This window comes from Apium graveolens, chromosome 6, assembly GCF_009905375.1.
Source record: "Apium graveolens cultivar Ventura chromosome 6, ASM990537v1, whole genome shotgun sequence".
NCBI lineage: Eukaryota > Viridiplantae > Streptophyta > Magnoliopsida > Apiales > Apiaceae > Apium > Apium graveolens.
Genome location: NC_133652.1, coordinates 124,464,430 through 124,484,696, shown reverse-complemented (window position 1 = coordinate 124,484,696; position 20,267 = coordinate 124,464,430). Strand labels below are relative to the sequence as shown.

Below are 20,267 nucleotides of genomic sequence, written 5' to 3'. Positions count from 1 at the left end.
CCCTGTTCGAGGCTTTGCAAGACATCAAATCTTCCTTCCAAACGTTCCCCATGGAAATCTGCTTGGACTATGGTATCCATCGCCTCTTCTTTTTCTTCCATCATCTCAATTCTGATTGTGTCTTCCAAGTACAACATTATCGAGGGCAACTCAGAGGGATGTTCTTCTTCTTGCTCAACATAATAGTGGACTCGGATTTCCTCGGTTGGTTGCTCAACGCTTTTCTCCCGATCCACGTCCGGAGTATCATCGGCGTGGGAGTCTTTTCTGAAACCTTTCATTGCTTGCCTGTAGCACTCCCGTGAGTCATATTAGGAACCCCTGATACTTCCCACTCCATTCGGCATTGGAAATTTGATGGAAATTTGATAGTTAGGTGATGAATTGAAGTGATGACTCTCATTTCCCGCAGAAAAGGTCATCCCAATAACACGTTATGGGACGATTCCTGATTCAGGACCTTAAATTCGAGCATCATTGTCACCGACAGTAGGCTTTCCCCCAGTGTACATGGGAGCTAAATTGACCCCATGACTCTAACTCCTGCACCTGAAAAACCATAGACCCACGAGTCTTCCCCCGACATATCCTGATCAGGCAGTCCCATCTTTTTGAAGGTGCTGTAATAGAGGATGTTTGCTGAGCTTCCATTGTCCACGAAGGCTCTATGGACATTCTTTGTACCGATTTGGATGGAAATAACCAACGCATCATTGTGCGGGTGATATACCCATCGGGCATCTATTTCTCTGAAAGTGATATTCATGGACTCACCCTTAAACAACGTGGGTGGCCGGGTTTCCACCCTATGAATATCTGTGAGAGGCCTGAACCGGGCTTCCCTAGCGTATTTTGCCAAGGCTCGGTTGCTGTATTCCATTCTGGGATCTCCCCCGTAGATTGTTCGGATACTGCCATCTCTGATAAATTTATTTTCCTCCGGGGTATCATTGTTTGTCCCGCGTGGGGCTCGTCTTTCCTCTTCCCTTGTCCTGTCGTCCTTGTGCTTCCTTACTTCCTTGACTACCCATTCTCCAAGGTATCCTTCTTTGATAAGCGCTTCGATTTCGTCTTTTAAATGTCGGCACTCGTGTGTGTTATGTCCAGATGATTCATGGTATTCGCAATATTTTTTCTTGTCTTTGCTTTGCCATGATGATAAAGCTTCAGGTTTTCTAAATAGCCCTTTATTTCTGTTTACCTCGTAGATATGGTCGATAGATGCGACCAATGGTGTGTACCGGCTTGTCCTGTAGTCATAGTTTGAGGGAGGGCTCCATCCCCTCCTTGTGCTTGCTGTATTTATCCGGTCTGGGCTTCGACTATCCCTTCGATATCTCGGGCTTGGTGACCTATCCCTCTTCCTTCCTTTGTTTCTCTGACTCGACTGTGAGGTTGGTTGTACATCTGCCAAAGATTGTTCTATAGCTTTAAGGATTCCGCCAAAGCGAAGACATCTGCGAGAGTGGCCGGATCTTTCCCTTGCAAGTGCTTCCAAAAATCTGAACCAACCCTTAATCCTGCGATCAGGAAACTTTTTAAGGCTTCTTCTGATGCCCCCCTCACGCTAGTAGACTCGGCGTTGAACCTTTTGAAGTACGATGTTAAGCTTTCATTTTCCCTTTGCCTAACATTGGCAAGAGTTGTGATAGAGGGGGCGTATCTCATCGCGGCTTGGAACTTAGTTAAGAACAAATTCTTCATCTGATCCCACGAGGTGATCACCCCTGGCCCGAGCTTTTGAAACCACTGCTGGGCACTTTCTCTAAAGGTTGCCGCCAAGAGACGACATCGAGCCAAGTCCGGGACTTGGTACACATCCATCTCTATGTTAAAACGACCCAGGAATTCTACCGGATCTGAGTTTCCGTGGAAACAGAGATCGCTAGTAGTGTTGCGATACCCGGCCGGCAATTGTGTATCCCTTACTGATGTCGAGAATGGGGAAGGGATTTCAGCTGTAGCCGTCACCCTGCCTTCGAGATGGTTAAGTAGCCTTTTCAGATCTCCTACATTGAAAGTTCCCACACCGGGAATGGTCTGCATTTGAGGCTGCGGACCTTGGGGTTGCAAAGGAGGAATTTCCACTTGATTCCCCCCGGGAGGGGCTTGCTGCTGGTTTGTATTCTGGGCGTCTTCAGGTATTACAATTATTTCAGGATTTTGTTCTTGATTTCTCCATTGATTCTCTTCCCCACCTTAGCCGCGGCCTCGTACCGTACCGCGACCATAGTTTTCTATATTCCTGGGATCATCATGTTTCACATAATCATAGCCATCTGCTTGGTTATTCCAGCGGGAATCAAGGTGTCCGCGGTAATTGCCACGATGGTATCCGTCTAAATATCTGCCTCGGCCTCCACCTCTTCCTCTCTATTGAGGCCTTCTCCATCGATCGTTTCCATACCCACGTCCATATCGATCCAGCGATCTGCGGGGAGGAGCTCTCTCATGATCGCGGTGCCGCTCCCGACTTTTCTGGGGATTCGGGGGCACACGCGTTGGATCGCGGTGCCGCTCCCGATTTTCCTGGGAATTCAGGGGCACACGCGTTGGATCGCGGTGCCGCTCTCGATTTTCCTGGGAATTTAGGGGCACACACGTTGTATCATGGGGCGTCATATCTCCGCGATCAGCTTCTCTCTGCCATTCAAGTAACACCATTCTCAAATCATCATCGCCCAAGTGAATCCCCAAGCGATCTTTCAGAGCTGCGAAACCTCGTGGCTGATTCTCCGGCATTGACTCCGCTTGACAGCGTTCCTCGAGACTACGTCCAGAGCGGTACGGATGGGTGGCTCCCCGGTTATCTGTTCGTAGAATTTCCCGTCCATCAGCATCTTCTTCCACTAGCTCAACGATCGGGGACGTGTCATTAGAATAGTCCAGGCGTCGCGGGGTTATCGGCACACGCCCTCTTTCAGTGTGGCCATGGCCGGCCGAGACATCCCTATCTATCATGGGTGCTTTTCCAGGGGCCTGAGCCGCTCGGTTGTGGCGAAGACCCCTCCTGCCCTTGCGCCGTTCCACGGTGCTTAACCTTGAATCGAAACCATTCAAAGCGTCACCCATGCGATACAGTTGTTCCAGCAAGTCGGCGTTGCTGATGAGCACAGGCGGCTGTACTCCAACATCCGGTGTGGGATGGTCAATCATGGGCGAAACGTAGGGTTCATATTCATAGCCATGATCGGAATCTTCTTCAGAACTTCCATCGTAAAAACCTGCATCGTGATATTGAGACATTCTTCCTCCCAGATGTAGATCTTGTTCGGCCCCCTCATTCTAGCGCCAATTTGTTGATGGAGGAATTTGGTATCAACAAAGTTTTAGGTTCGTAGCCGGAAACAAGATCTGTGATGGTGGTTGTTTGTCGGAAACGTGAACAATAGTCGGTGGATCCGATGAACAGTATTCGTCGGAAAAGATGAACAGTGTTTGGTGGTGTTGATTATTGGGGGCTGAGATTGATTAGGGTTAGTGGTGGCTCCTTTACGCTCTCGCTTCTGACCCCTTATAATGTGCCTACGTACCCCTATTTATAGGGGATCAAGCCCACGTAGTTCTTGGGGAACAAGAAACCTAATGGGCTTAGATTTCTTATCCCGAGGCCCAATGGGAAACCCACTGGAAACCGTCTTCTACTAGCTTTAGGAATGTCCGCCGATGAGGCCCAACCACAAAGGCCCAAGGCTCGTCCACAGCTTCGAGACTTCATGGATGAGGCATCTCCCTGGCCAAGGATAACCCTCCGCTACCAGCTGTTTCTCTAGTCCATGGACGCAGGTATAGCCGTGATTCACCCCAAATATTGGATGCATCCTTGTCCCCCGATAAGGAGCCCCTACCAGATTACAGGACAAGTGATCCCAAACTTTTGGGTGCAAAGTGCAGGATACTCCAAAGTCTCCCAACGAGGACACCCGTTGACTACAGAGACAGAGCTCCCAAAGCACACACCAGATTTTACCCCACATCCCCAATGAGGACACCCATTGACTACAGAAGGAGGCCTTCAGTCCAGGCATACCCCTGGAGGTCTCTGACCACGGACATCGCTTTTCCTGCAGATATACTACAGGAAGGAGTTCTTCAATAGAGTACCTGCATCAAATAAGTTAGTAATAACATTCTCCATCTTCCTTGAGTCTTCCAGAGAATCCATCCAAGCAGCACATAAAAGCTATATTTATATGTTCAAGTAGAAGGTCAAGGCGCGCCCTAACATCTCTATATGTTGGCACTGCCCTGTGTTACCAGCCTTTGGTCTCTTCTTATATCATTTTTCATCATAGGGCACGCCCTAAACTATTCATCTTTAGGGCTCGTTCCAATTCTGTCTAAATCAAGCAAGTCTGCCAAAGCAATCATGTCCAAACAACCCGTCCAAAGAGTCTTTCTTGCTCTAGGCGCGCCCTAAGGCTCACTTACACTACAGGTTTCAGTTAAGAGAATTATCTCCTTCTTCTCGATAATTGGACGCGCCTCCTTCACCTGTTGGAGGGCGCGCCTTTAAAACATGATAACCACAACTGTCAATCAGCTATTCAATCAATGGGGCGCGTTCTTAGGGCGCGCCTTCTATTTATGGAAAGTCAATCTCATCTTTTCCCTAGATTTCAGGCGTTTCTCCTTTAATTCTGCCCATTATATTAATCTTAATCTAAATATTGTTTATACCAATTTTTGGGCATAACAAAAGATATAGCTTCGTCTATTGATATTTTGTTGGTAGCAGAATTGGCTTGTAGGTTATATCGTGGGAAGAAGAAACCGTTTCCGATTTTTGACTTACCGGTATTGTTGCAAGATTTTGTCTACTTTTGTCTTCATACGCCGGCTACAACAAAAATTAGCAAGTTGCTGGACCATGCTTTGTTCAAAAATTTTAATGACTTTTATACTTATCAGCAAGAATTGAAGATGTTAGTTAGAAAAAGATACCAGGATATTTAAATTGTTTACGATTTAGTTTATCTATTTATGGTTTTGGATTTAGTTAATCTATTTTATGCTCTATTTATGGTTTTGGATTTAGTTAATCTATTTTATGCTTCCGGTTTGTAAAGACGTCCTGATTGATTAATTGTTACTTTGGGTTTTATAATAGACATTCTTTTTTATTACATGGAAGCTACAAGTGTTATGTAATTAAGTATTATTATGTTTCTGCACAAATCTTAAGTAGTAACAATTTATTTGTCAGGTGAAAGTATAATGTTGGACCAAGACAATACGGCTCAAACGAGTTATAATTGGGATAATTGTGAAACATAATGTAAAGCCCAAGAAGGCCCATTTTGTAAGAAAATGCCCATTTGGGACTTAGTATAAATATAAGACAACAATCTCATTTGAGGAGGTTGGCAAATTAAAGTAAAGAGATCATTTACTAAAATTATAGTCTTAATAATATAATATTGTAGGCTTATCATTTGGCGCTAGAAGGAGCTTTGCTTTACAGATCCAACCGGAAAATGATTTTGGAAGAGCTTGATCCGGGAACAGCCGGACCAACTCAAGTGAAGGAGTTGACGGCAGAAATTGTCGCCGACCCCTCGACCTTCGATGGCCGTGAGCTTCCTAAGCAGTCGGCGTTAAAGCCAAAATGTTTGTTTTCTCCACCTGAAGGCCCTCCTGAGGATCAGCCGGAGAGCTTGAAAGATACACGTCAAAGAGACAAGAAGAGGAAATCCGTCTCAGATCAGCATTTTAGAATACAAACCTCCAGAGGTAAGAAGGTTCTCTCAAGCGACATGAGACTACATTTAGAAAATAAAGAAAAGCTAAAGGCTCGAAACCAAGAAAATCCGGAAGAACCAGAAGAACCATTTGATTCAGATGAAGAGCTAGAATTGCTAGAACGTGAGACTCGGAGGCTGCAGGCCAAACTCGAGCGAAAGCGTGAAATTCACCATCTCCGTCGAGAGCTCCAACAAACAACAATATAAAACAAAGAGCAAGATGATGAATTTTATGATGAAGACGATGATGTAGAATATGAATATGAGCCATCAGCAGAGTCGACCTATTCACAACCACGTGAACGTCGACAGCGGATAGTGTCATCCGCCGAGGTTTCGCGCCAAACTGAGTCTACAGAGTCCATATCACATGAAGAATTTGCCAAAATGCAAGAAGAAATCGCACAAATGTGTAACATCATGAGGAATCAATCAGGATTCGAAACTGTCTCTGAAAGCCCTTTATCCCTCGTCCTTGAGAAAGCGCGCATCGATAGGACATTAAAAACCCCATCCCTCGATTACTTCGACGGATCTTCAGACCCGTTGGCATTTCTCAACACATTCGACGGACGAATGACTTTCTTCTGCCACTCTAAAATCGCCCGTTGTCAGTTTTTCTCTACACGCCTTCAAGGCACAACACTCCGATGGTATAACAATTTGCCTCCTCGATCCATCGACTCATGGGCAACCTTAAAAAGCAAATTCCAAGCCCGGTTCTCCAATAACTACAAAGGCATCAAGGTCACAGCATCTTTGATGATAATGCATCAACGCTCAGGTGAGAGCCTCCGCAGCTTTTTAACCCGATTTAGGGAAGAGATCACCGAGATTCCAGATTTAATTGAATAAATGGTCGTCAATTTCTTAACAGCAGGCATCGATAAGTCACGACATGGATTACTCCTAGAAGAAATTTTCGAAAAAAGGCCAAAGACTCTCCAAGCAGCATTCCAAATTATCGAACATCGTGTGATGCTCCAAGAAGCAGTGAGCTGCATTCAGTCACCTCGACGCTCTTCAAGGCATGAACGTCGTCGTAGCTATAGCCCGCGATCTCCCGTGCGAGAAAGACGCCATGAGTGCCGTCGTTCACCTCCGCCACGTGTGGATGATCGCTTTCCGAGGGACAGAAGGGAAAGGGACTGACAGCCCCGCACTCGACCAGAAAAAGAGTTCACTAAATTGAACACAGAGAAGACCACAATTCTGGAAGTTCTAAAGACAGAGCCAGACTACAGACCACCGAGGCCCATGAAGGCTGGAAGACCCCCCAGTTCCAGATATTGCGAGTATCATGAGGATACTGGTCACACTATAGAACAGTGCTTTCAACTTAGCAACCTCATAGAGGGAAAGATTCGTCGGGGACAGTTAGTACATTACGTACAACAAGAGGACAATACTAGACATCATCATCGAGATCAAGAGGATCGGGTCATCGACGTCATATTCGGGGGAGCAGCTTCCGGAGAATTCTCTCACAACTCCAGGAAAACATATGCTCGAGAAGTCTTCAACATTAATCCCTTGACAGTTAAACGCCCTCGTGCGAATCCGACCCCGGTCATTTCCTTCTCTGATGATGATTATCATCCGGGACTCATCGAGGGTCATCAAGATGCTCTCGTCATCACAACTCGAGTAGGAAATATTACCGTGAAAAAGATGTTGGTCGACAACGGTAGTTCTGTCGATGTCCTCTATCATCATGCCTTTTCGCGAATGGACATCGGAGATCGACGGCTCGAAAACTCTCGAACACCGTTGTACGGATTTATCAGAAATGAGGTCCATGTAGTAGGAACCATTGATATGCCAGTTCTCTTTGGCTTACCACCTTGACAGGTTTGGAAAGTCATTAAATTTCATGTGATCAGTGCTTCCTCCAGCTTTAATGCCATCTTAGGTCACAGTACAATCACTACCTTAAAAGCAATAACTTCAATCTCCCATTTGAAGATGAAATTTCCCACCGACTTCGGCGTCAAAGAAATGATTGGAGATCAGGCGACTGCGAGACAGTGCTACCTGACAACAGTTTCCCCAAAGAAAAAGGGGGAGGATGATCTAGGAGTCAACCAGATACTCGAGATCGACCCTCGCGACTCAATTGAACCTACAAGTCAGAATTCATGTTTTCCTGCCGAAGAGACTGAGGAGATCGAAGTGGTCATTGGCAACCCAACAAAGACAACCAAGGTGGGAAAAGGACTCCCTGAACATTTAAAATAAGAGATCATTAACCTTGTTAGAGAATTCACCGATATCTTCGCCTGGGACCCGAAAGACATGTCGGGAATTCTCGAGGTCGTCGCACGCCACTCCCTCCACATCAACAAAAACATTGCTCCAGTACGGCAGAAACGTCGAATATTCTCCGACGAAAAGAGGGCAGCTATCGATCAAAAAATTGACCGGCTCCTCGAAGCTAAATTCATCGAGTCCGTCCAGTTCCCCGCATGGATCTCCAATGTCGTTTTAGTCAAGAAACACAACGGAAAGTGGCGAATGTGTGTCGACTATTCTGACATTAACAGAGCATGCCCCAAAGATTTCTACCCACTCCCAAACATCGATCAGTTGATCGACTCTACAGCAGGAAATGAACTCCTTTCCTTTATGGATGCGTTTTCAGGGTACAATCAGATTAAAATGGATCCTTGTGACTGGAAGCAAACGGCATTCATTACTCACAGAGGAGTATTCGGATATCGGGTCATGCCTTTCAGGCTGGTTAAAGCTGGCGCAACTTTTCAACAGATGATGGACACAATCTTTGGCTCGCAAATAGGGAAAAACACGTTAATCTATGTCGACGACATGATAGCCAAGTCCAAACTCGCCTTTAACCACTCGCTTGATCTTCGTGAGACCTTTGAAAATGCCCGGAAGCATAACTTGCGTCTCAACCCTAACAAATGCTCATTTGGGCTTACATCCGGTAAGTTTCTGGGATTTCTGATCACACAGCGAGGCATTGAAGCCGACCCCGCACAGACAAAGGCCATCCTTGAAATGGATGATCTAAAATCCATCAAAGACTTGCAAAAGCTAACAGGTTGCATATGAGCCCTTCGAAGATTTATCCCTCAATCGTCCATAAAAAAGGCTTCAAGGTCAACACCATTCGAATGGAACGATGAGTGCAAATCAAGCTTCACGGAACTCAAAGCATTTTTAACAAATCCTCCCATCCTCACTAGGCCAATCCCAGACGAAGCTCTGCACATTTATTTGTCGGCAACCGACGAAACAGTTGCAGTCGTCCTTGTCCGACTCGACGAAGGAAGAGAGGTTCCCGTGTATTACATTAGTCACTCACTGCGTGATGTTGAAACTCGGTACCCTCAGGTCGAAAAGCTCGTGTACGCCTTGGTCATTGCAAGAAGGAAACTCCGACACTATTTCCAAGCAAGGGAAATACACGTGTTGACAAATGCGCCACTCAAAAGAATCTTGCAAAAACCCGATATGACAGGAAGGCTCGCCGCATGGACCATCGAACTAAGTCAGTTCTACATTGAGTATAAACCACGAACAGCCATAAAGGCTCAGGTCCTCTCAGATTTTGTAGCAGAATGCCAATTCAAGACCAAAGGGTCAGATCCCGAGGAAGCCCAGCTAAGACCGTGGCTATTGTTTGTTGATGGATCATCGACCTCGAATTCTGGTGGTGCAGGGATAATTCTTATTAGCCCAGAAGGGTTAAAAGTCCAGCAAGCCCTTAAGTTCGAATTTCAAGCGACAAATAATGTGGCCGAGTACGAGGCATTAATTGCGGGATTAAAATTGGCAACAAACCTTGAGATAGATATTATCGACATATTTGGCGATTCCCAGCTGGTAGTTAAGCAAATAAGCGGAGAGTTTTAGACTCACAATGAAAATATGGCTAAATACCTTGCAATGACACAAGATCTGCTCAAGAAATTCTCCTCCCGGAAACTCTCAAATGTTGATAGAATAGAAAATCAGTGGGCTGACTCCCTCGCCAAGTTAGCCTCGTCTAATTTGAAAATGAACCTCGACCCAGTATATGTTGACAGCCTGAAATCCCCCGCTATCGACATATTGATGGTCCGCAACATTCAGAGTAATCCTGCTGGCGAAGCCCTATTCTCAAGTACATCCTAGAAAACAAACTTCCCACAGAAAAAAGTGAAGCCCGCGCTATCATGTTTAAGGCAAGGAACTATTGCACGGTCGGCTCAGTGTTGTATCGACGTGCTTTAACTGAACCACTTCTCCGATGTTTAAGTCCAGAAGAGGCCGATCAAGCAATCCTCAAGGTTCATACGGGAATATGTGGCGAACATCTCGGGGGAAAGAACCTAGCTCTTAAAATCATGAGACAGGGGATGTATTGGCCCACACTCCAAAAAGATTGTGAAAGTTACGTCCGCAAATGTCAGGCATGCCAACGACATATGAACGTGAGTCATTGACCCACAACAGAGCTCAACTCGGTCCTCGCCCCTTGCCCTTTCTATCAATGGGGAATCGATATAATGGGGCCCTTCCCAAAGTCTAAAAGTCAGTGCCAATACATCATGGTTGCAGTCGACTACGCGACGAAATGGGTCGAAGCAAAACCTCTCTCCAAGATCAGAAAAAAAGAGATGATTGAATTTTTTATGGAATATGTGGTGTTTCGATTTGGAATTCCAAGGATTTTAGTCTCGGATAAAAGGACACAATTTGTAGGCGCACAATTCGAAAAAGCTTTAAGCGATTTGAAAATCCAGCACATCAAAGCTTCGGTTGCATACCAACAGGCTAATGGCCTTGCAGAAGTGACGAACAGAACCATCTTACAAGGGTTAAAGAAAAGAATAGAAGAAATTCCCCGCTGTTGGGTTGATGAGCTCCCTAATGTGCTGTGGTCCTACAGAACAACTCCTCAAAGTGCAACAGGAGAAACACCTTTCCGTCTCGCGTACGGCGTCGACGCTATTTTTCCTATCAAGATTAGTCTGATTTCCCTGAGGATCGAGGTCTTCGATCCTTCTCTCACTACCGAAGGATTACGCTTTCACAATGACTTACTTGAAGAAACAAGAGAAGAATCTAGACTTCGCATGATCGCACAACAGGAGAAGACGGCAAGGTACTTCAACAAAAAAGTCAAAAATAAATGATTCGAAGTGGGAGACCTCGTCCTTTGAGACTCCGCCGCATCACAGCCAACAATCTCAGGAAAATTTAAACCAACATGGGAAGGCCCATACAAGGTGTCGAAGGTCATTAGCACAGGAACTTACGAGCTCCCGTACCTCGATGGTCAACCAATTAAGAATGCCTGGAATGGTATCCACCTCAAGAAATTTTACTAGTGATTAACTCTCTATGTAATGATTGAAACTTCGAGGCCACATGGCCCTACCAAAAACCAACCCTCGATGCAATGAGGGTCGTTATGAGACCCCCATTGAGGGATTTTATGTTATAAAAGCTTTCAAAATTACTTTACGAAAGTATCATAATTCATCCTCTGCTTCCTCAAAAAAAAACAACAACATAAGTTGGATGTATCCCATTAGACTCCAAGTACAAAATAACATATGTATCCCCGAACGACGAGCAATAATCGATCCCTCCGCATGCAAATTATTCTTACACAAACAATTAAACACTACGCAAACAGACTCAAAAACAAACCAGAGGCAATGCATCCCAGTGAAAGACAAGTGGTACGAAAACCTTACACTTAAAATTCCTATCACAAAAAAACTTTAGTAGACTAACATAAAAATTACCAAATAGATAATCGAATATCATAAAAACGTCTAAGGTCACGAAGGCCTCATTCAAAGTACGACAAACAACATAGCATCAATCAGGAAACATTGTCTTAAAACAACAGAAACTTAAAATTCAAATTCATACATCATTTACGGGGCATTCCCCGCCTTCAAGGCTTGTCGGTCTGATCATCGCGCTGCGAGGCAGCAAGGTCGGCAATGTAGTCTTCGAAGGAGTGCCTCGTGGTATCGTACCCGGCTCCCTGCATCCGGGCAACACAACGCCCATAACCATCCCCAAGGGCATTCACGATATCCTCGATCCCTTTCTGCACTTCCGTCTTTAAACTAGAATTATCCTCAACAATCAAACGATAGGAGGATTCCATGCCCTCAGCGTGACGGTCCAAGCCCTCGCACTTCCCCTTCAAATCATCTCGCTCCTTCTCTACCTCAGAAAGCCTTCTCTCGAGCTCCGAGACTTTGGCACTCATCGACTGCCCCACAACTTCCATTTCACTCACTTTCTTCCACAGCGCGGTATTCTCCGTGATCAAATCCACCGACCTCTTATCCAACTCCGAATAGCTCGACCCGAGCTTCTTCTTTTCAGCCTTAAGAGCCACAATCTCAGCCTCCAGCTTCTTACGAGCCTCGTCATTACCATCAGCTCGGAACTCTTCGATAATATGCATAAAATCCGTGAGGAACTGCCACAATCCACGAATACAAAGATTAAAATAAAAAGAAACAAGGGAAACTCAACGAAAAATAGTAAACAGAAACAAATTTCACGTACCCTTCCAGCCCGACTCTTACATCTGTCAGCAAGGTCATCACGACGTCTCCCATCAAAAGCAACCGCATCCTGAGGAAGGTGAAAAATGTTGAAAGCCCTCAATGGCACAGTCGTCCCTCCTGTCCAACGCTCGTTTGGATTAATCTCGACCCTCACCGGCTCCTTCCTAGATCGAGGATCAGTAGTTCCAGCCATCAAAACTCGACTGTTGACCAGAGTGATGGTCTTATTCACCCCACTACCCGTCGCGGCCGGTTCCACAAACTCACCCGCGCCCATACCAACATCCTCCAACTCCCGACGGCCTCTCTTCCGAGGATTCAACTCAGCAGGCTCAGCATCAGACACAATCCTCCCAGGATCTTCCATAACCTTGTTTCCCTGGTCATCCAACAGCTCGATAGATATACTATGACCAACAGTCGACCCCCCGACCCTTGATGTACCAGGGTGGGTTCCATCGGCATTTTTTCTCGAGGCACGCTGAAGAAGCAACATCATAGCCTTATCCATTTCTTTTCTAACTCCTCCGTTCAAAACTCTCTACAAGGAGGCTCCGGCCACTGAAATAAAACAAAAATCATCAGTACAAGATCCACAATAATAAAAAGGGGAGGATAAGAAGGAGTAAAATGACAAGCAATAATAATAAGAAGCAACAGAAATGAATAGTCGATGGAAATCCCTCCTTACAATCATGCATCTCCAAAAAATCGGGGACATTTAGCTGAAGATGGGTATACACCGACCTCAACCCATGAAACTCGTTCAAATCACTTGCGTCGCACTTCTCGAGGTTATTTAGATAATCGATGGTAAGTTGGCTCACCTTCCCTCAAGGTTTTACAAATTCCAAGTCGTCCCCCCGAAGTACAACCATTTAGAATGATACCCAGAATTAGAAGACCGAACACTGACAATCTTAACTCTTTTATAAGGACAGTCAAAATAAACCTGCCCGTCGTGATACCTAACAGCATATATACAAAAGAAAAGTTTAAAAGAAGGAACCCTATCTCTATCGCAACAAAGAGCGACAAACCCACTTAGCTGTGCAATGGAATTGGGCGTTAACTGACTAACCCCACATCCAATAGCCTCGAACATCGCTAAGAAAAACGGATGCATAGGCAACCGAAGACCGAAATGGAAAAATATCATCGGTATCCCGTGCATCCCAAATTTTGGCATCATCCACACACGCTCGTCATCTGTCGGTACCCGATAACAATAGCCATTCGACAGATCCACATACGACTTCAATTTACCCAACGGAGGGTCTTTTGTAATATAGTGACTCAAATAATTCAAGCTGGTTTTCCCCCGAAACTCCTCTCTACCTACACGAAGACTATCTTTAACAACCCGTCGCCTCTTTTCTAAAGTCCCGGGACTCGGGGGAGGCGAGGGAAGAGGCCTCGTAGGAACATTTCCCAAGAACTCATCCTCGTTCATAAAGTCGAAGGACCCACACTGCTCTAAGTCGGGAATCTCCAAATTATTTAGATTCATGAAGGACTCTTGGTCACCTTCCTCGAGGGGTCGCTTACCAGGATCTCGATCGGAAGTGGTACGGATAGAAGAAGAGTTAGAATGATCCATTGAACGAAGAAACAAACAGACTAATCGAGAAATATAAACTGCAAAAGCAAAAATAACACAATAAGAGGCAGAAATGAACTTACAGGTGATAGTTACAATAACCGAGGGTGTGAGGTGGAATGAGAATCTCCGGGCAGGTTCCGCGGTTTTGTTGAAAAAGAAGGAAACTGAACAGTCTGAGCTCCAAATCAACAAATCCCTAGAAAACAAAAAGCCAAAATGCTTATACGCTTCAAAAAAAAAGAGGAAAGAAAAAAGAAGAATTAATTAATATATATATATATATACAATATATGCATAAAATAAAATGCATTTGTAAATAACAATAAACAAAAAACATTGTTTTTCTTTCTTTTTTAGTACACATATTCCACTTCTATTTTAAGTTTACAATTGTTTTTGTTTTCTCTTATCGTCTTTTTCATTTTATACCCCTATCCGATCACTAACTTCATTCAAGTACCGAAGCAAAATTCCAAGTCTCAAAGCGCAAAAGCGAAGAAGTAGAAAAACACAAATCTAAAGATATTGCGCAAATTGAGAGGGGGACAAATGTTGGAACAAAGACAATACGGCCCAAACGAGTTATAATTAGAATAATTGTGAAACATAATGTAAAGCCCAAGAAGGCTCATTTGAGACTTAGTATAAATATAAAACAACAACCTCCTCAAATGAGGAGGTTGACAAATTAAAGTAAAGAGATCATCTTCTAAAATTATAGTCTTAATAATATAATATAGTAAGCTTATCATATAATATACGCATAATTTAATCATACTTGATCGTACCAATTTGACTTGTATAGTTTGATAATTCGATTTGAGTAGGTGATGTTTTTGTCTAATTAATCACACAAGTTGAAAACAGAAAATTGCAGGTTCACATTAATTATACTTGTCTGGCTCACTTCTTTGAAGTGTTCTGGTTTTGTATTGTACTTGGAATTTGAGATGATTACTTTTTTAGAATTGAAAGATATAACTGATCTTGTTGTTTTCTAGAAGATACAATAGTTAATCATAGCGCCGTGGCAACAGTATTTTTAAGATTTCAAACGTTGATCGATATCATAATCAGAAAACTGAATCTGCAAAATTTTAACACACACAAACATCAAGAGAGATGTACAAAGTGAGAAAAGACATATATACAGCGTGCAAGAGTTTTAATCTGAGACCCTGAGTGACCTATTTTGATCGGCTAAGTGGCGAAGCAGGACGGTGGATGGGGCTGTGTGATAAGATGAACACATGATCATGATCCATCTTCTTGTAACGACAATCGTTATAAATCTTCACATTGTCGGCAACATCTTCTCCAATAAGTGTATCTTCCTCTCGAATCCTCAAAACCTGACTATGCACATCTGCAGGCCATTTCCTCACCACAGATCTCGGAGACTCTATGTCTTGTGATGAACATGCACTCTCCTGATCATGATCATGTGCCTTCCACTTAGCGTGGAAATTAGTGGCCCGATCATGATCGGGCGATGAATTAGAGCTGTCTAGATGGGACACGTCCCGTGAACCTGACACAAATTCGACATTATTTTTGCGGGATGGAAGGGATGGTTTTGTAACAGCTTCTACTGTCATGGTTGTATGAACATGAAATGTTGAGCACAACAAGTGGCTGAATGCGTGTTTATATAGAGGAGTGAGTGAACGGGAGTTTGTCTTTCATTTTAATTTTGATTTTTATTGTTTAATATGGAAAATATTATGGTGTTTACACCTGGAGATCGTGTTGAACACTAAGGTGTGGAGGAGTGACGCGTGTGTGGCTGATTCAAACAAGTACAATAGACTTGTGGTGCCAAGAAGACTCCAAACAAACTATGCCACTTCAACACCGTAACTATGGCCTACTTACGTTATATCTCTATCCCTCATTTATTTATCCCACTTACTGTCATTATCAAATTTATTTATTTTTCCCATTTATTTCTAAAACAAATATAGTTCAACAAGTCGCCCAAAATTATTCACGAAATTTATGAGAGGGTGAAGCTATTGTTTTTAAGAGAAATGCGGGTTGAATTACTGGGCAAATTGTTATTTTCAATTTTAATTTTTAACATATTTATATTCACTTACTTAAGCAATTCGAAAATAAAATAGTTAATTATTTAACTAATTTATTTATTTTTCAAATCAGGGGTTTGTTCCGATTATTGATAAAATTTGCTTTAAATTTAAAAAAAGGACTGTGATTTATCTTAAGTATCACAAAAATTATCGAGTAAAAACATCACAAAAATCGCCGAGTAAAAAGAGTAATTCTAGAGGTTCCAAAAATAATTCACAAAATATTCCCAGAAAATGAGGTGTTGTTTTGTGATTGGTTAATTGCTAATCAATGTAACAAGTCCCACCAATTAAAATATACCATGTATATTTTGGAAATTCTTTTGGAAGTTATGTTTGTACCTCTGATACAAATCATAAGAAGTATAAAGGAAAATTCACATACAAATTCGCAAAGAAAATTATTGTACCATCTGATATTTGTTGTTAATTACATAAAAATGAATTTGGATACACGACCTTTTGAACACAAAGAAATGAATCAAAGCCAAATCCTGTGTCTTAAGAAACTTGTACAATTATCAACTCACTTTGCTAATGACTTGTTTAACATTGTTTTTGCTAACGACTTGTTTATATCGTGTCACTATGAGTGATATATGTAAGTAATGTCAACAACCCAAAAAAGAAAAAGAAATTGAAACCAAAGCTAACTACGAACAGAACTGTACCATTTGTGAAAGTATATACACAAACAGAAGAAGTACCGTAAAATAAGAAATGGAAGTGAAGGCAGTTGCGGGTCAAACTTCAAAAACCGTGAGTTACGAGATCCATGATAATTGAGTTTAGGGGAAAATTAAAATAAGAGTTGGAGTGTAAACGCAAGGGATAAGAGGCAAATGCGGGCGTGCCATGTAATGAGAAATTTATAAATCAAATCCTGAAAGAAACAAACAAAGTGGGCTTGTTTATGGGACACGAGAATCGCACTACTCTAACACTAAACTAAAAATCTTAATTACTCACCTGTTTCAAAACCAGCCAGCGGCTTGTCATTTTCGTATCTTTATAGCCTGAGTCATGAGATATACACGATCACTCATGATCATTCTACTCGACCTCTTTGCAGTGTCAACGTGGCCGCAAGTTAGATAATTAGCAACTTTGACATTTATATGATACTTACAAAACCGTAATTTGTAAACAGACTAATCAATACCTTCTCATTACTTGTCGTCTTAGGTATGATTTGTAGTTGACAATATATTTCCGAAAGTTAAATGTAAGATTGGAAATAATGTTTACTGAATAATTTAGCAGAAGACATGATTACCAGGTAACTGAATATCACATGACAACAGCCTTTACTAGCCACAAAACTTATATCATAAAGTTCCTAAACCCGAATATCCCATAATGCGTTGCAAAAGATTTACTAAGTTTTTTAAAGGAGGATCTGAAACAAAACATCTTACAAGTCCATGCCAAAATGAACTACTCATTCTTCGTCATCCTCATCTCCATCACCACCGGCTTGCTTCTTTGATGCTGCCTTCATGTTCCTTCTCTTCACTCTTCCAGGACGCCCGCCTCCAAATGGGCTAGTAAGAGAGAAATCAATGTGCTTCTGTGAGTCCACCCTCACCATGAATGAGGGTACATTCACCACCTGCCTTCCAACCCTGATTATTTAAATACAGTCAGAACCCAAAACCTTTTAAATATCTCACAAGTCACAACAAACCTAAATAGGGAAAATAAATGAAATAAAGCATGACTGTGTCCCATACTCCACTCTCTCCACTCAAGATACGTAGGTGGATAAAAAACAAACCAAATGTGTACTGGTCAAACATACGCTGCATAAGTATATATGGTTGACCTACACAGTTTTCTAGTAAACTAACTATAGCATGATGACTCTTTGGCCTTAGAACACATTTGACTTTCATCCATGGTTGTTTCCCAGAACAAAAGTCTAACATTTTTATACTCATATGTACACAAAATAGATATGTTAACACAAACATATCATTTTTCCCTTCTATATACTCACATCGATAAGCTGACAATTCAAATATATAAACAGATTCATGTATATTCTATTTCAATCAATTTATACATACATAAACACACCCACATAAAAATATATTAGTTGAAATTAGCATGTTGATTGTTGCTGGTAGGTTATTAAAGTTTTTTTAATTTTTTAATTTTAAATTTTGATTGGATTTTGAATTAGCCGACCGACTGGTAAGTCGACCGATTAGTCCACCTAGTCAACCGACTAGTCGACCATTGGCAAGTCACGCTCTCCAGTCGGTCTTTCTCAATGCTTTCATCTTTAACATATTCCTGCTCTTAATATTTCCCCATGAAAGAATCACACTGAAAACACCTCATTAAATTGTATCAGATTTTTCCCAAGTAACAATTCACAAGAAGCAGAAAATAAACTGACGGAATGAAGTATACAAGCATGCATGACAACTTCCCTAAGCCGAAAGAGGGTAAAAGAAATACCACACCCCCTCACCAAATAAGATCAAAAGCCATAAATAATTTTTTTTTTTAAAAAAACTTGCAATTCCAATATAAAGCAGACACTTGAGTGTTTTCTCTTTTGCTAAATAAGCAGACACTAGGCTCCCCCCTGTAAATAAAAATCTATAGTCTACCATTTCCAAGTAAAATATATCTGTTTCACTAAAATAATAAGTCCTAAATTCATTTCATAATAATAAATATTAATCGAACTCCAGAACTAGAACACTCACAAAATGTAGCTGGGCTTAAAATTCAATCTATTTAAAAAAAAGCGCAATAATGATTCCGTTACCTGATATGCCTCTGCCTAATAAGAACACGGGCATGGTGAATTGACTTGGCCATGCCAGTCTTGAACACAAGTGTCTGAAGACGGCGCTCCAAGAAGTTCTCCACAGTCAAAGCCAAGACATAATCGAGCTTGTTCTGGCTCTCATCCAATAACCCATATCTATTCATCCTACGAAGAAGAGCCTCGCCCTCAAAGATACGGCGAGGATCCTTCTCCTCAAGGGTCAGAAGATTCCTTGCAGCATTACGGATTCGGCTCAGAGCATACTGAACCCTCCAGAGCTCCCTCTTACATCGGAGCCCGTACTCTCCAACCAGCTTAAGTTCAGCATCCAATCGCTCCTTCTCATATGGACGACGAGGCTTTTTGAATGTCTTTCCGTCTAAAACACAAAAAGAAAGTGCGCATAAGAAAATATCACGTAGCAGGCCATTTTCAGCTTTCAAATTTATAAACATTCAAGGAGCATATCTCACATTTGGTATAAAAATATAACATTTAGGTCCGTATGGTCAAATTAGGCACCAGTTTTGAAAAAATTAACAATTCAATAATTTCCGAGTAATATTACTACCTCTGTCAAAAATTACACAACATTGCTAGATAAGTTGTACAATATCATTGTTGTTACACAAATCATTTGTTTTATTTTAAACAAATCATTTGTTTTATTTGTCAACCAATTGCCGGATAAGGTGACCTAAACAATTTGCAACATAATTTAATACATATATAACAAGATCAGAACAATTAATAATACTTTACAATACTGTGTTATACATCTAATTAGTTTCAAATGAACACACGAACATAATTGGGAAAAATCAAACCTAATTTGACCACTGACATGAATGTATGTATTAAATTATTACATTACACGGAGGTGAAGTGAGGTCACCTAATAACAGAAGATGCTTAGAGAGAGGGAGAGAGAGGGAGGGAGAGAGCTTACAGTTGCGATAAAAGTTGACGTGAACCATAGCTACTGTGTTGGCGCTGCCGTCAGGATCTGAAGAAGAAGAGCAACAGAGGGTATAAAAATGAAAGGTATATTTTTGTTGTATCCTCGGAAACCTTAAAACCTAAAAGGCTAAGCCCATACACTAATTTATGAATTTGGGCTTTTCTTGCTAGCCAATATCAAAATCGGCCCATGTCCGTTGTCTCTGGTTTTAAATGGTGCTTAAAATAATTATATGACTTTTTAAACATAATAAATAAAATAATTGGTGCAATTTGATTTCATTGAAGTTTGATCTACACTTAATATGTATTATAAAATGTTAATCAAAATAAATAATTTGGAGTGAACAATATTAAACAAAAAAATATGATGTTGTTTACTGTCTGTGTATGTTTAAAAAGTTAAGAAACTCTCTCATCTTACGTGTTTTGTCCTCTCTCGTCTTCTCTTCTCTATGTCTTAGACTAGAGATGTTTAAAAAATCCGAAACCCGAAATCCGATCCGATCCGGAAAAAAGCCCAAAAAGTCTAACCTG

The 20,267-nt window shown here is 42.0% G+C and overlaps 4 protein-coding genes across 4 annotated transcripts; 2 read left to right on the top strand and 2 right to left on the bottom strand.

Annotated features, from left to right (window-relative positions):
• Positions 1-7,001: 7,001 nt before the first annotated feature.
• LOC141665426 (uncharacterized) lies at positions 7,002-7,592 on the top strand. Its single transcript, XM_074471411.1, has one exon. It carries the CDS (start codon positions 7,002-7,004, stop codon positions 7,590-7,592), a length of 591 nt encoding a protein of 196 aa, XP_074327512.1.
• A 2,046-nt stretch (positions 7,593-9,638) lies between these two features.
• On the top strand, positions 9,639-10,195 carry LOC141665425 (uncharacterized). The gene is made up of 2 exons (XM_074471410.1): positions 9,639-9,873; positions 9,963-10,195. Exons 1-2 carry the CDS (start codon positions 9,639-9,641, stop codon positions 10,193-10,195), a joined length of 468 nt encoding a protein of 155 aa, XP_074327511.1.
• Positions 10,196-11,562: 1,367 nt separating this feature from the next.
• Positions 11,563-14,090, bottom strand: LOC141668702 (uncharacterized). The gene is made up of 3 exons (XM_074475683.1): positions 13,976-14,090; positions 12,291-12,853; positions 11,563-12,201 (listed from the first exon to the last, which is right to left on the bottom strand). Exons 2-3 carry the CDS (start codon positions 12,801-12,803, stop codon positions 11,662-11,664), a joined length of 1,053 nt encoding a protein of 350 aa, XP_074331784.1. The 5' UTR covers positions 12,804-12,853; positions 13,976-14,090; the 3' UTR covers positions 11,563-11,661.
• Positions 14,091-17,257: 3,167 nt separating this feature from the next.
• LOC141667980 (small ribosomal subunit protein uS4y-like) lies at positions 17,258-19,876 on the bottom strand. Its single transcript, XM_074474635.1, has 3 exons — positions 19,720-19,876; positions 18,768-19,149; positions 17,258-17,610 (listed from the first exon to the last, which is right to left on the bottom strand). Exons 1-3 carry the CDS (start codon positions 19,745-19,747, stop codon positions 17,427-17,429), a joined length of 594 nt encoding a protein of 197 aa, XP_074330736.1. The 5' UTR covers positions 19,748-19,876; the 3' UTR covers positions 17,258-17,426.
• Between the last annotated feature and the right edge of the window lie 391 nt (positions 19,877-20,267).